We start from the raw sequence: 15,203 nt of genomic DNA, 5'->3' as shown, positions 1-15,203 counted from the left end.
GATGTAGTCCTCCAAGCTCATTTTCTTTTTCCCAAGGCACCATGACTTTACGTATGCTCTGATGAATGAATATCCTTCACTGGAGCGTCTACAGCGTCACTTTGTCCATTTCTTTGTCTATGCTTGAATTGCAAGAATGTGCTAAAGCTATAGTGCGTAGTTTCTGTCGCCCCTATGAGGAATTAAAAGTAATGACAACAAAACTATTGGCGCCATGATAGAAGCCTTCCGTGATTGCGCACCGCCCCCACCCCTCCTCCACGCAGTTGCTAGTAGCCAAGGAGGACATGGATGATTAAAAAACATGATGATCTCTTTAGAAGAGGTATATCTTCACTCAAGTTTCTGTGCGCAAAAGTCGCCGGATGACACAATCTTCTGCAAGTAGTGGCTAATGTAGCCTCGACCAGAGATGAAAACTGTACTACTAAGATCTGGTACTTTCTATCTCCACACCTCCAGATTTCTTTCATTTTCAAACTTGTCTTCAGCTTCCACCAACGTTGAGCTGCATTTTAAGACTTTTTCCCTCTGAAGCCACAAAAGGCTTCATACAACTTTTTTCACATAGACATTCCCCAAGACCTGTAAACAGACTTTGATGTTCCCCTTTAAGGTTTTCATAAGGCACATGCCATTGACAGGTTGCTCAATACGCTACTAGACTGGCATGACTGACTTGCTCTGTGTACGGTTTCTAGAAAATGTCCAGTGTACATACTGTATTGCATCAGCTCTGATCAGATCACTGAGAGCCTATTTTCACAGAAGACATGTCACAGCAGAAAAGCACAAGTGTAAATAATAAAATGAATTATGGCTGAATTCAATTTAGCTGCTTCAGCTTCAGGGTCCTGGTATTGTGCATGCTGGCTCACTGTCACCGGCCACACTTGAGTCGATCAGAACCATAAATGTTACTAGTAACACCTGCGCTTTCTATTACAAGTCAAAATGTCTGCTGTGAAAAAAACCTATTTCTCCACGGGATTAGTGGGGACAGATGGCTGTAACATTCACTGACCTGCTGCATATTTATTGCTTTAAACACGTTTTCACATCAAGTGTCTCTAATACCTTTTTTTTTTTTTACTTTGTATTTGTGAACTATTTTATGGTAATTTCACTGTTCTCGTATTACTATATTCTCCCCAAAATCCTATGGAGACTAAGTTTTGTTTCAATATCTCTGCAGAATTTCTAAACATTTATCATCAAAGCATGTTTGTGTTGAAGACCAACTATTTAAACACACTAATGCATGCATATCCCATTCTAATGGGGAGGCTGTACCAGCCATAATCATTATCTGGTCCAAGAGGTCAAATTGAGGCAATGCTCTTACTGTTATTTGTCACTGCAGCTCAGTGTTATGTATAGCTGTGATTCAATACCACCACCTTGTGGACGAAAATGTTCAGGTATTGGCTGTTGGACATTTCAAGTATTACTGTAAAAGAAAAGACTTAAAAAAAGAATATCAGGAACATCTTTAGCGTTCCTGTCTGTTCTCTATCATTATTGGCTTTCCAACTAGCTGCATTTGATTTTCTGCGTGTGACTTGTTGTGGCATCATGACTTTCTCTGAGAGGAAGGATGCTGAGTGTAGAGCACCTTCTTTTTTGGCGTGTCAGAGGGGTATGTGTGTGTGTGTGTGTGTGTGTGTGTGTGTGTGTGTGTGTGTGTGTGTGTGTGTGTGTGTGTCCACTAGGAGGAGTAGTTGGAAAGAAAGGAGTGGTGTATATAAAATGGTGCACAGGACAACACAGACAGGACAGAGTTTGTGCCTGATATGCGAGCTATGTGTTATCTGTAATGTGTGTAATGACACTTTTGAAATTGGATGTGACTATACCACAGTGCCAAAGCCAAATTAATAGTGAAATAGGAAGTGTTTCAAAGGTTGGTGATGTAAGGACTACTTGCAGTGCTACTTGGTAAACTGCTGTAGCTGGCAAGCTAATGGCTAAACACACTATCAAGCCAGCCACATGCTATCCACATTCTGATTCCTTAATTTTCCCTGCTGTTTTGTTTAAGTCCACTGGCCTTTTTTTTTTTTTAGGATCGTACATCTTTTTTTATTCACTACAGTTACTTCTTCATGTCTTCCTCTAACTGACTTAAGGGCATTTGTATTACTTCATTAGGAATTCTTATTTGTCCTTCAGGTCTGTGGTATTGTTAACCGCAAAGATCTGCCTCCAAATAGTTTTTGGATACTAGCAACGATTGCATTGAGCAAAATGGAAAACCTCACATGAAATCTCACATCAGACCTCAACAACAAATCACTAAAACCACCCCTGCTCAAAGCGTTACTGCAGTTTGTGTGCTGTTCTTGACTACAAAACCTGTTAAAAATATGCTGTGAGGGATTTAACTGAATAACTGATGTGTTTAGTGATAGAAGCTGTATTTAAGATTATGGAAAGGTGACATAGTGGTAAGATTGTGGAGAGATGCACTTCAAACAGCTTTAGCTGTGTTGCTCTGTCAGACCCTGACCTTCGACCTCTCTTCATGGAGGTCAGGACTGGCAAAGCCACCCAAACGCACCTACATATGTCAACATATTACAGTTTGTCATATGTGCCGAAAACATTTGGTTTATTTAACAGGTCCTTTATTCAGGACACAAGTAAATTCTTACGGAGACTTTCTGTCGGCTCCTGGTTGCTATCCGCCATTCAAATAATGTGAATTTGCTCACTGCAGGTGTATCAATGAAAATGCTGTTAATGTAGCTAGTTGGACAGATTTCAAGACTTTTTTTTTTTATGAAGGCTGATCAAGATCAAGCTTGATGTGGATGCTTTTGTGGTGGCTAAATTAAATCCACTTCCTATGGCTCATTTAAATAAAAAGAATTCCATAAAACACTACAGTACATACATCCATATACTATACACTGAAATTGTAAGAAGACTCCTGTTGTGCAGATTTATTTTGAAGCAACATCACATTGCAAACAATGGTTCACCTTTTCCAACTGAATGCAACACTACCTCTAAGGTCCCACTACAATGTCAGCAGAGCAAAGCAAACAATTCTCTTAAAATGCAAAAGAAATTAAAAAAAAAATCACTACAAAAAGCGAAGAAAGCTCATACCCAGAACAAAAATATGCCCACGATGTTAATGTTTTAAAGAGTGGAAGTACAGTATTTATAGAACACAAGATTAAAAGTAGACTACTGTACAACTCTTTGCTACATTTATATTCTCGCACAGATACCTTTTTATTTCCAGAGAAAAATAAATACACATCTGATTTCTATTACACAACCTTTTGCATGTCTTAACCCTATTAAAAAAAATCTGTAATGATACAAATCTGATACAGTATATATACACATACATGCTGTTTTGCATTCTCTTAAAATTGGACCGCTTTAGTTCTGAGCCACACATTTGGTCTTTCTTTAAATGCGAGTTTGTAGAATGGTGGTGCATTTCTGCAGCGCTTCTCATTTAAACCGGTTTACTGGGTTTCCAATGAGCTCCGGGCACTGCTCTTCGCCTTTCGCAATCTTGTCGCACTTCCTGAATAGGTCATAGTTGATCTTGTCAGTTAGGACGCTGTCCTGCTTATACTGCGGGTGCTTGGCAACAAATTCCCTCATCCACTTGGCCATGGTCATCAGTTCGCCTGTTTCAGATCACAAAAATTAGGAGTTGCGCTCAGAGTTGAAGCTGCATAAAGAAAAAATCAGCTTCTGGCTTATGAGAACATTAAGTGTTGCCCTTTAATGCAAATTTACCTGAGGCACGTTTCTTGATGAGCTTCAGATAATTCAAAATGGTGCACCTGGTGTCCACATCCACTTCCATGTTTTCCAGATAGCAGTTAAGGATTGGTATAAGCCCTTGAAATACTCCCTCCTGGTGATAAAAACAGAAGAAAACAGCAGTAATTATTAGAGGGCTTAAAACAAGACTGGGAGTCGTCAGCCATGCTAGCGGCTCTGTGAGACTGTACTAATGCCCAGCTGTGATTTGAACTAAATACGATCACGCAATGTAGACAGAATGAGAGGAACAGGAAAACCTCCCATTATTCCAACTCAAGTATAGTGTGTTACAATTGTTAATTAGCACTAAACACAAAGTACAGCTGAGGCTATATGAAAGTGAACGTTGATAGAATTATTCCTGAGGGGAACCTGAATGTTTGTAGCAAATTTCATGGTAATCCATCCAATAGTTGTCAAGACCAATCACGCGTCAAACCTACAAAATGTCAACGTCATGGTGGCATTAGAGCAAAGGTAAGTAGGATTCATCCTCTGGGTACCATGAATGTTTGTATTCATCCAATAGTTGTTGAAATATTGTCATCAAGCGTAAGCCAATAATTACCTTTCCGTTGATGATTGTGTCGATACTCATTAGCGTGTACTCCTCATTAGGACCATCAGTCTCCAAGCCGTTCTCAGCTGAGGCTGTGCCATCAAGGACTGGGTTGCAGCCTATTGGTGCAAAATACAAATAGATCAGCTACTCCTATGTGAGGCTTTTAGCACTGACCCTACGTTGTACTTTTTGTTCTAACCCACCTTTAAAGATGTCCTTTCGGAAGTAAAACATGCCCTCCTGGACAGAGTTTCTCTTCTGAGCAACCTTCATGTTTTCATCAACCTAAAGAAAGACAAGGGATTACTGTATCAGAGCACTGTCTGCAAAGTATATTATTATGTGCTACTTCCTTAATCTAATTCCTCTTAACATTTTATAAAACACTGTAAAAATGTTGAGTTGTTTTTACCTTTGACAATGGGATCAGAAAGTCCAGTTTATAGGACAAGATCACTCTGGTGAGCAGGACGACAAAGACCACATACGCAGCGTTTTCAAAGTCAGTTAGCTGCACCTGAAAGATCAAACCATCATGTGTTTGTCTGTATTTGAAAGGCCATGTCATCGAATATAAACACAGATTACAACTAACAGCCTGGTCAGTTGTATTTACCTCCATGGGGCGGAACTCAACTCTCCAGCCGATATCGGAGTTCGGAGGTGGAGGTTTGAACCTCATCGTCTGCCAGTTGGTCGACTGAAGGTTCTGCAGGAAGACAAGTTTGAATAAATACTCAGTTACACTGGAGGTAAGCCTGTATTGTGTTTTGACACATGGTTGGCTTTCTTCTACTCACCTCAAAGTGATCAGACTCGTTTTCATCATCCAAGTGGATTTTCTCCTCAAAGACGGAGAGTGGATCTCGTATGAAGAGGTGTGCTATGTGCTGGGCCAGCAGCTTGTCAATTCCTACACACAGCAAGCTGATTTTTCATTTCTTTACTGCGCAAACATCTGTTAGTGGAATCTGACTGCGAAGTTGAATATTTCTATTGATGTAAGTGTTTTAGACATATAACTTCCTCTGTACTGTACCTGCATCGAGCAGCTGCTTGTAGATCTCCTCGTCTATCGTCAAATCAATGTCATTGTACTTCTCACCACAGCTAGACAGGTAGCTGTCGATTGAATCGTATCTTGACTTGAAGATCCGGTATTTGTTGTTTTTCAAAGGCTTCGAGGAAAAAAGTAATTTTCATACATTATACTCAAAATACAAACCTAAAGCATAACAATGTTACTGTGATATCTATGTGACATGCTTTTGCCTTTTGCTTGAGAAAAGGTTTAAAGATGCAGCAAGTACAATTAGAATGCATGGTTCTGGTCTATGATGGTAGTCATCTAAGTAAACACATACCAAGCTCCAGTAATTCAGTAATACAGAGACAACAGTAGCATTTCCTACATTGGACAAAATAAATAACCTAATCAAATTATGAAAAAGGTTGACCCACACATGTATACTATAGTGTCAATAATGAAAAGTGACAGACAGAGGTTTAACTAAACAAAACACATTCACAAAATAATGACTTGACTGAAGCATGTTTTTTTACACGCTAATCAATTATCAGTCTGCCGGCTCACCTTGAGCCCGCGTTCCTCCTGCGTCCTGTCGTCCACCGAGGCAGAAATAACTTCCCAGCGACAATCATTATCTGACACAAAGCCTCTGTAGAAGGGTGAGGCCGCACTCAACGCCATCTGGAAAGAGAGTTTCAGTAGTGTTTTATGAAGTTATGGGAACAATAAACAAAGCCACACAATCTTGTATCTCTGACTTATTTAGATTATAGAAAAACAATGACTATATTTTCAAAATATTTGATTCAGTTAATTAATTATTAGTTATATAAGAGTCCAGATGAAGAAGAAGCCAGGTAAATAGTCACAATATTTGACAGGAAGCTTCATTTATCGACTCACCACTATGGGGCAGAATGTTGCTAGTTGGTCATAAAGGTATCTTGCCTCATCAATGCTACAAGCCTGGAATGTCACCTGCAAAAGCATGAAAAAAGGGGCTGAAGTACATTTATAAATCACTTATTGGGATCGTAAAGTTTTACATTCCTGTTTGAAAACAAAAGGATTGTTAAAAGGCAACAAAGACTCTGACTCAGTTCATTCAGTACCTGCAGGCAGCAGTTGCCCATGCCAAAGCCCATGGCGTCCATGTAGATATGATCAGGCAGAGCTGCCCTCGCTGCTTCACCATCATCCTCAGGAAACTCCTCCACAAATGGAGATGGAGTGCACTTGTCTTTGAAGACTGAAACACGAGAAGGAATAGTGTTTTATATATATATATATATATATATATATATATATATATATATATATATATATATATATATATATATATATATATATATATATATATATATATATATACACACACACACAGTTAGAATAATGTCAACGTGTTTTGTTTTTTTAATGTACCGTTAATGGTTGTTGATGAAGTTTTTTATGATAAAAACTATATAGTACTGTTCATACCTGTCATTTCATTCAAACTTACTTGGCACATTAATCACGACTTTCTCTCCTCTTCTGTGACGTATGTTTCTGGTAAGGGTGCTACACACACACACACACACACACACACACACTTATAGTCATAATCTACAGGCACAATCTGTCTTTCACAGCTGCACACTATAGCATAGCATAGCTATAGCACTGGATTTTTGAGGCAGATTATATATATATATTCAATTATATGTTTATTAAGTAGCTGATTTTGCTCATCATGAGCAAAGGTCAACAATCCTGCAATTTACTAGTAAAGTCAAACACGTGCAGGCTGTAGGAAGCTAGAATAATGAAGCTTACCTGAATCTTGGGTGTCTGTTGATGGCTTCATCTGGGAAGAACAGTGACTTCGACACTCCCTTTTCAACAGGGGTCGGCCGGTGCTCTGGTTTGGTGAAACCTGGGCAACCTAACCTAAATAAAAAGGATCAAAACATACATACCTAAGGGCTGCAACTAACAATTATTGTTCCTAGTAACGATTATTCTGCCAATTATTCTCAATTAAGTGATTCCTTAATTATTTTGTCTAAACAATATAAAAGAAAATAGAAGAAAATGCAATCTAAGGTTACATATGTCAAATGTCTTGTTTTAAATCAGCATTTTTGCTAAAAAACGATTTATTCATGATCAAATTTGTTGCCAATTAATTTCTGTAGATTGACCAACTCATCAACTAATCGTTGCAGCTCTGAAATATGATAATCAAAATGTACATTTTTGTTGCTCATTCTGTTAAGCCCAATCAAACACTGTTTTAAAGTTAAAAGAACCTCATGGTCAATATTGTAAACATAGAATCCGTCAAATTGATTAATAAAATATATTGCACACAATTGCAAAGACTGCATATCAATCTATGGACACGGTTCTGATCTCCACTAACAGTTATCAACAAGGGTTCAAACACTTGCTCAATGTAAAGCAAAGCACCTTGGAAACGAGGTGATGGTGCAGAGGGTTTCATTCTGGTTCAAGACCGATGAGGCCTCTCGTCGTCTCTTCCCCATGTTGCCCTCCACAGTGTTGAACTCTGACATTGTGCCGCCGTACGGCTGCCCTGGGGTTCCTTCAATCATGTAGCTGCCATACTCTGGTCTCCAAAGTGTGGGGTGACTGCACAAATATGAAAAGTGTTGTCATAACATTTTACTTTTATAGGTCAGCAAGAAAGGAGGCCATCGAGAAAACGCCCCTGATCTTGGTATCACGATGACCTTTCTGATTGGATAAACTGAGCGCTCTTCCTTTATCGTATGTCAGCCGTAATCTTGGCACGGCAAACGAACGTGTCGTATTTGTGCTCCAGAGCGTGCTCTTTGGTGTGTGTGCGACAGAGGGGCAGTAATGAGGAATGCATGGGCTCTACTATTCCCACTGTCACTGGTATTTCCCCTGGTTGAAGTTGGCTCCACAGATTCAGACCAACGTCATGGGCAGCAAGCAAGCATAACACGCAGCGAGCTTGTACAAACACATTTACATCGCCTGTAGAGAATTCTTTTTTGAAGAAGAAGAATTTTTACTATAGTTTGGACATGCAAATGGAATTTCCGGGAGGAGGAGCTCTGATTGTTATGTGCATAGGCCAAATATCCTCACATCACCTATACAATACATTTTGTAGGATTTATCTGGAGCACTTTTGTAAAACTTGTTTTTGTTTTTTTTACCATCTCAACAGTTATGTTGAAAAAAGAGACACCCAGACACTGCTGAGAAAATAGGTTCACTTTTTTCACAGTTTGTCTCGACTTCATTAAAATAACTATTTCCCTTAAATTCACAAAAAAAAAAATCCAAGCTCAAAGAGGGACACCTTATTTTTTTGAAATCCTTCAAACTGAACTCAGATCCTTTTATCTCTGAGATGTTTCCAGATCAGAGATGATGTTAAAATGCACACAATATAAAATTCCTGCAGTTCACAGTGAGTCAAAGTAAATCCAATTCCATAAGGTTTCAGGAACTTTATGTGGGCTACATGCTATGTACAAGATAGAAACGTATGTTGGGGTATAAATCAAAATGACGGGTATAACAAACTGATGAAACACTGAACCTTCTCTGGGACACAGAGCGCACTAACACTATCAAAAGCAAAAGGACTTTCTGTTCTATTAAGACAAATATGTAACCTTTTAAAATAGGATAAGACAAATTATCTTGTGTTAAAAGTAGGGCTGCAACTAACGATTATTTTCATAGTCGATTAATCTGTTGATTATTTTCTCGATTAATTGATTAATTGTTTGGTCTATAAAATGTCAGAAAATGGTGAAAAATGTGGATCATTGTTTCTCAAACGCCCAAGATGACGTCCTCAAATGTCTTGCCCACAACTCAAAGACATTCAGTTTACTGTCACAGAAGAGAGAAGGAACTAGAAAATATTCACATTTAACAAGCTGGAATCAAAGAATTTTTACTTTTGTCTTAAATAAAATTACTCAAACCGACTAATCGATTATCAAAATAGTTGGCGATTAATTTAAAAGTTGACAACTAATCGATTAATCTTTGCAGCTCTAGTTAAAAGGTTCCATTTTTGTCTTAATAGACCAGAGACTCTTTTTCCTCATTCTCTTGGTCAATCCTTAAGTGCTGTTTTACACTTTAGGGGATTTGTCTTCCTCTGAGTTCTACAAAATAAGAGACTTGTTGGTTCCAAACATCTTCCATTTTTGGACTAAATACTAACATGTGAGGAAGAACACTGCTCATCACATAAATAATAACAGGTTGCTGACATTTCCCGACCCACTTTAAGGAGTCCGAGGGGATCTGTCACAGGGAAGATCTAGGTGTGCAAAGCTAGAGGAGACACACTCATAAGAACTGAGAGCTGTAGCTGCTTCTAATGGCACTAACTGGTGTGAATTGGAAAAGCTGATGTTTTAATAGAACTTTTTTTAAAATGCTGCAACATTTCATTAAAAAAGATCAGACTTGTTTGTGTGGTGTGCTTTGTGCATGTGAGCAAAAGCACCCAGGACTTAATCATCACATGTAATATAAATGATGAATAAATGGTGACTTTGAAAGTCAAATTGACAGTCCGATTTATATATAGGCTTGCAGGCAAATTCAGTGCGAGTGAAACGCGGTGAGACTAACAGGGCAATGCTGCCTGCCTCTGCTGTACTGATCACGCCGATCCAGGTGTTCTATCTAGCCGATTAGAGATCTGTTTTCGTTGAAGTTGGGTGGAGCTATGAGAATTACATGCCAGAGGGATTTGTCCTAATGTGGATGTTGCAGTGGGAGTGAGCTACTAAAATAAAGTGCAGAAAGCAACCGAAGCAATGGACCACGCGCCTCACAACAAGCAGAGAAATAAAGAAAAATCCCTAAAAGTCAATATAGATTATGCAGCAACTGAAGAACTTTAGCCAAACAACCCCTAACTGAGCAGCTGCAGTGTGTGTGGTTCATCGCAAAATCATATTAGTGTATATTTCTCTTGAGAGCCGTGTCCGTCATCAACTGTCCCTGTTCATGTTAACATTTTAGGATCAGGATCAACACAATCCTGAGAAGTGGTCTTATCTGCCAAACATAAAATAATGATGTGGGTATGTTGCGGCTTTAGTGATAACAAAACAAATACCTGTGTAAGTGTGCGTGATGACACCTGATGATTTAACCTCTATACAGAGTCTAGTCTTGCCTCTACTTTTTGTGAAGCGTGACATATCAGGCCAAGGTTTTACTATCAGCCCGTCAATAGCCCACTGTGATCCAAAACAAACCATTAATGTAACAACAGCACTGCCACTTGACATTTGAGGTGTGGCATTTACTTAAATGTCATTCAGATTAAGAATGTAAGTGTTGCTATAACTGAGTTTGATGATCTATTTGTGGGTATGATTACTTCCAGACAGAAAACTTTCACTTGAACCATGCATGACTTCACAAGATACAAATGCATATTTGGAGGAAGGAAGCCATAAACCAAACAAAAACAAAATTATCTAAGTAACTTATGGTCTTTCTCGTTTAAAGGAACACGCCGACTTATTGGGACTTTAGCTTATTCACCGTATCCCCCAGAGTTAGATAAGTCCATACATACCCTTCTCATCTCCGTGCATGTTGTAACTCTGTCTGACGCACCCACTGCTAGCCTAGTTTAGCCCCGATCCTGGAGGTAACTGGCTCCAACTAGCCTACTGCTCCCAATAAGTGACAAAATAACGGCAACATTTTCCTTTTTACATGTTGTGATTTGTATAGTCACAGCATGTACAAATAACAAGGTCACGTGAGACACAGCCGTCTTCTAATCGTATATAAACTGGGAACTATATTCTCAGAAGGCGAAGCACTGCTACTTGGGTGGAGTGATTTGCTCACAGCACCTGAGAAGCCCCGTGGTGATGAGCAGAGAGTAACAATGGTGCTTTTCAGGTGTTGCGCTAATCACTCCGCCCAAGTAGCAGTGCTTCGCCTTCTAAGAATATAGTTCCCAGTTTATATACGGTTAGAAGATGGCTGTGTCTCATGTGACCTTGTTATTTGTACACACTGTGACTATACAAATCACAACATGGAAACAGGAAAATGTTGCCGTTATTTTGTCACTTATTGGGAGCAGTAGGCTAGTTGGAGCCAGTTACCTCCAGGATCGGGGCTAAACTAGGCTAGCAGTGGGTGCGTCAGACAGAGTTACGACACGCACGGAGATGAGAAGGGTATGTATGGACTTATCTAACTCTGGGGGATACGGTGAATAAGCTAAAGTCCCAATAAGTCGGCCTGTTCCTTTAAAACTACACAGTATGGAGACATCTACATATTTTAATATGTAGTCTGTGGCGAGCTTACTTACTTGGGGTTTATCTTTTCACCCTGGTCTTGGAGAGTTTCCAAAACATCTCCGCCGTTCAGGACGAGTCGAACCTTTTCATCCTTGTCATCCAATTCCACCAACATGTATTCAACCTTAAAAGTAAATAATACAAACAGGACACATTATCAGTCAAACATTCAAACATGCTTTACAGCCACGGCTTTATTCGTTCAACATATTCTTTTAACCTCTAAACCAAGTTTTTAATCCGCGCTAGACTACAGCACAAAGCAGACGTGTTCAAGATCAGAGTGGGACGCCATCACATCCATTCCAATTCATCAGTTATGTTTCCTTGACTTTGACTCTGCTGCCCTGTAATCCCCTGTCTGAAAGAGGGATTAATCTATAACAACAGCATTCCACATTGTTCGAAACCAAAACACTTTGTTCAAGCTATAGCACACTGAAGTTTTGTGGACTGGTGGCGGGCAAAAACTAGTGTTAAGTTCTGAATAAAAGACAAAAGCCTCAGGTTGCAACAGAAGAGTCCACAAGCTGTATGTTAACAAATAGTACAGTACAGCAGGCTTTGTGTTAACGTTTACTAAACAGAGAGTGTCTTCCTGAATTAGCAGTAGTACTGTCTGGATTATTAGCATTATAAGACAGTTACTAGGAGACTGAATAATTGCTAATACTCAAAAATTAACTTTTATAAGCAGATGTTTATTTTAACTAGTGAATAACTATTAGCAACTATGCTGACACTAATACTGGGAAATGCAACCAGTAACAACTATTACCTTTTCAATCAACTTACATAGAGATAATAACGTTAACTGTTATACATAGTGGAAGATGTCATGGCAGCACCTTCTGTACACGCAAATCCTCTTACGAAATTACACAATATTGAAAGTTGCAGATTAATTTGAGTTAAACGTTTTTGTTTTCTACAGTTACTGTAAAAACAGTAAAATAGTTTTCTAAATCAATAAAAGGCCACTATTGCATCATGCACACAGACACATGACAGACAGATCTATCTAAGGCATTAACAGACAGCAGCAACATTTTCCACACGTTGGATCATTTTAAGTACAAAAGCTCGTTTCTTACCTCATCGCCCCATTTCAACACATCTCTCTGACGTTCCTTCACCTTATTGTAGATGTTGAGAAACTGAATGATGCCGTGCTTTCTGATGTGGTCTGCATACTTCTTGGTTTCCTCCCAGTTCAGTGGAGACCCCTGTGACAGTAAACCCATCGCACAGACAGGCTGGAAGTGTGATCTGACGGCTGGTGTCTTATATGAACTTGCAGGCCGAGCGTTAGCTAGCTAGCTTGTTTGTCCAACTCGCACGGAGCTAGCATGAAGTCTCGGTCCAAACAACCGGCAGAGCCTGGATCCTTAAGGTGCTGTCCGGGAGGTCAAAGGCTGAAGCAGAGTCTCTTGGTGCTGTTAAGCGGCGTACCCTGTCGGTAACCTTAGCAGGGCATCCAGAAGGAAGAGGCCCCTGCTCATCACTTTATAATGCCTTGTTAGCTCGGTGAAGCACACCCGAGGGCTGATATGGCTGTTCTCCCGGAAAAAACCCGACGAGTTAACGTTACTTAGTTAGTGCCAGCTAACCTCGGCTCGGTTAGTGTGCAGCTCTGTGATGGGATGACAGGGAGGTGAACTAGTCGTTAGGTCGTTGTCTGCTTCTCTCTCAGTGGGATGTGTTGTACATATGTACGCCCTCCTGGTTTCACACACGTGATGTCGTCAGGCGGAGCGGACTGACGCAACAATGACTCAGCATTCTTCCCACTGACCTGTTAGCAGACGGTTGCCTGTAGCGATGCTACGTTTAAGTACGGCCGGAAATAGCGATTTACAGATAAGCAAGGCAGAAATCACCAGAAAATGTGGTCTGCAGTGGTTGTAGGCCTACCGTCTTTTCTTGGGATCATGTATGTAAAATAAGGGTAAGTCCTCTTAGACACAGTTGAACATTGGATAATAATAAACAATAACAGAAGCCAAACTCTGCTTGTAGACCCAGGACACTACATTCTGTAAATTCATAATCAGTGTGGGGAAAAATCACAGTTGCTAATACAACATAAAACAATTACATAATTAAAAACATTTTAATGTGTCCTAAATTAAGATGTTCATAGTTCAGTTTGTTTAAACCTGCTAATTTCATTCGTTCCTTCTCTTTTTTTTTAAATTTGTTTTCTTTTACAAGTTATTGTCCATGGCTAGCCATTTTCTGAAAGACAAAATGAAACACATTGCTCACAAGAAGCACAAAACAGAAGTGCTATTTTTTTCTACAACAACCACCACAAAGCTATTTACTCATTGGGTCCCCTGTCTTATCATTTCCAAACCACAGTATTAAAATGAAAGATTCATGTTTACAACTAAAATTTGGGAAGTACCAGCTTATCAGGAACACCTGAATGCAACATCATAGAAGAAAAGAGTTATAGTAATAATGACACAGCACTCGAATGTTTTGAGAGGGTGTGTTGCACTGACATCTGCCCCAAATAAGGATGTTGCTTAACTCTCAACTCTCAACACACTTCATTTTCTTGATTTTTCTGGTTTCCATAGACTGATTAAGGAAGTACTGTTTGTTAGCCTACTAATCTTTCTAAAGGTGTAGCCTACAGACAGAACAAAAACACAAATATAGACATCTCTCATCAGTTAAGGCTGCATTACACATTTGCTTTATTAAAATTCCTTAAATTTCACAAACGGCTTAAAAGAATTTGGCTTAAAGAATAACATTGACTGTTAGAGATGGCATGAAACCGGTGGTGAATTTGAAATGCTTCATTTTTGGAGATTAATGAACTTGCAGAGACACAACAAAAATGTATTGTGCATAATGTAATGGTAATTTATGTATTCATTTGGCTCATGTTACATGCCAGAAGCCCTATTTCCTCATTCTCACAGTATGTTTACAGTGTAAATGAGAAGGAGCTCAAATCTTTGTGGTTTTACAGTTAAAATGCTTAACAACAAAGTAGAGGTAGACCTAAAAGCTACAATTAGCTGTAGGATACTCACTCAATGCCAGTGAACTTCAGAGTTTTTAATAATTCAGAATTTGGTGCTGCAAACACCTGCTGTGTCCTTGTATTTATGTGAATACTTAAATATGTGTAAAGTTATATAAAGAATACACACATTAGTCTCTTGGCTTGACATATACAGATTTCATACTCTTTGAAACCACTGAGGATTAAAGACAAAAAAAGTACATACCTGATGATTCAATCGGGAAATGTAGCCCTCTAATAATGGTTTCATGTTCCTACTGGTCCGCAAATACCGCAATACTGCCCTACAAAGCAAAAAGGCAGTAACTACGCAGAGTGCAGAACTGAGAAAAATGACTTTAAAGTTATCCTGTCATCCAGCTAAGTAGTTGTAGGTAGATTATTGGACATGTGGCTGTTTTTGTTACTTTATATTAGCTTATTCTTTGT

The 15,203-nt window shown here is 39.2% G+C and overlaps 1 protein-coding gene across 1 annotated transcript; it reads right to left on the bottom strand.

The window, feature by feature from the left end:
- Positions 1-2,918: 2,918 nt before the first annotated feature.
- On the bottom strand, positions 2,919-13,503 carry gclc (glutamate-cysteine ligase, catalytic subunit). The gene is made up of 16 exons (XM_031303654.2): positions 12,823-13,503; positions 11,740-11,852; positions 7,839-8,021; positions 7,203-7,316; positions 6,889-6,947; positions 6,500-6,636; positions 6,291-6,365; positions 5,952-6,068; positions 5,397-5,535; positions 5,158-5,270; positions 4,974-5,066; positions 4,770-4,874; positions 4,561-4,642; positions 4,364-4,473; positions 3,766-3,886; positions 2,919-3,653 (listed from the first exon to the last, which is right to left on the bottom strand). Exons 1-16 carry the CDS (start codon positions 12,970-12,972, stop codon positions 3,472-3,474), a joined length of 1,893 nt encoding a protein of 630 aa, XP_031159514.1. The 5' UTR covers positions 12,973-13,503; the 3' UTR covers positions 2,919-3,471.
- Between the last annotated feature and the right edge of the window lie 1,700 nt (positions 13,504-15,203).

The sequence above is a fragment of the Sander lucioperca genome, chromosome 15, assembly GCF_008315115.2.
Source record: "Sander lucioperca isolate FBNREF2018 chromosome 15, SLUC_FBN_1.2, whole genome shotgun sequence".
Lineage (NCBI taxonomy): Eukaryota > Metazoa > Chordata > Actinopteri > Perciformes > Percidae > Sander > Sander lucioperca.
The sequence above is the reverse complement of the archived record's forward strand: the minus strand, read 5'-3'. Positions and strand labels throughout refer to the sequence as shown.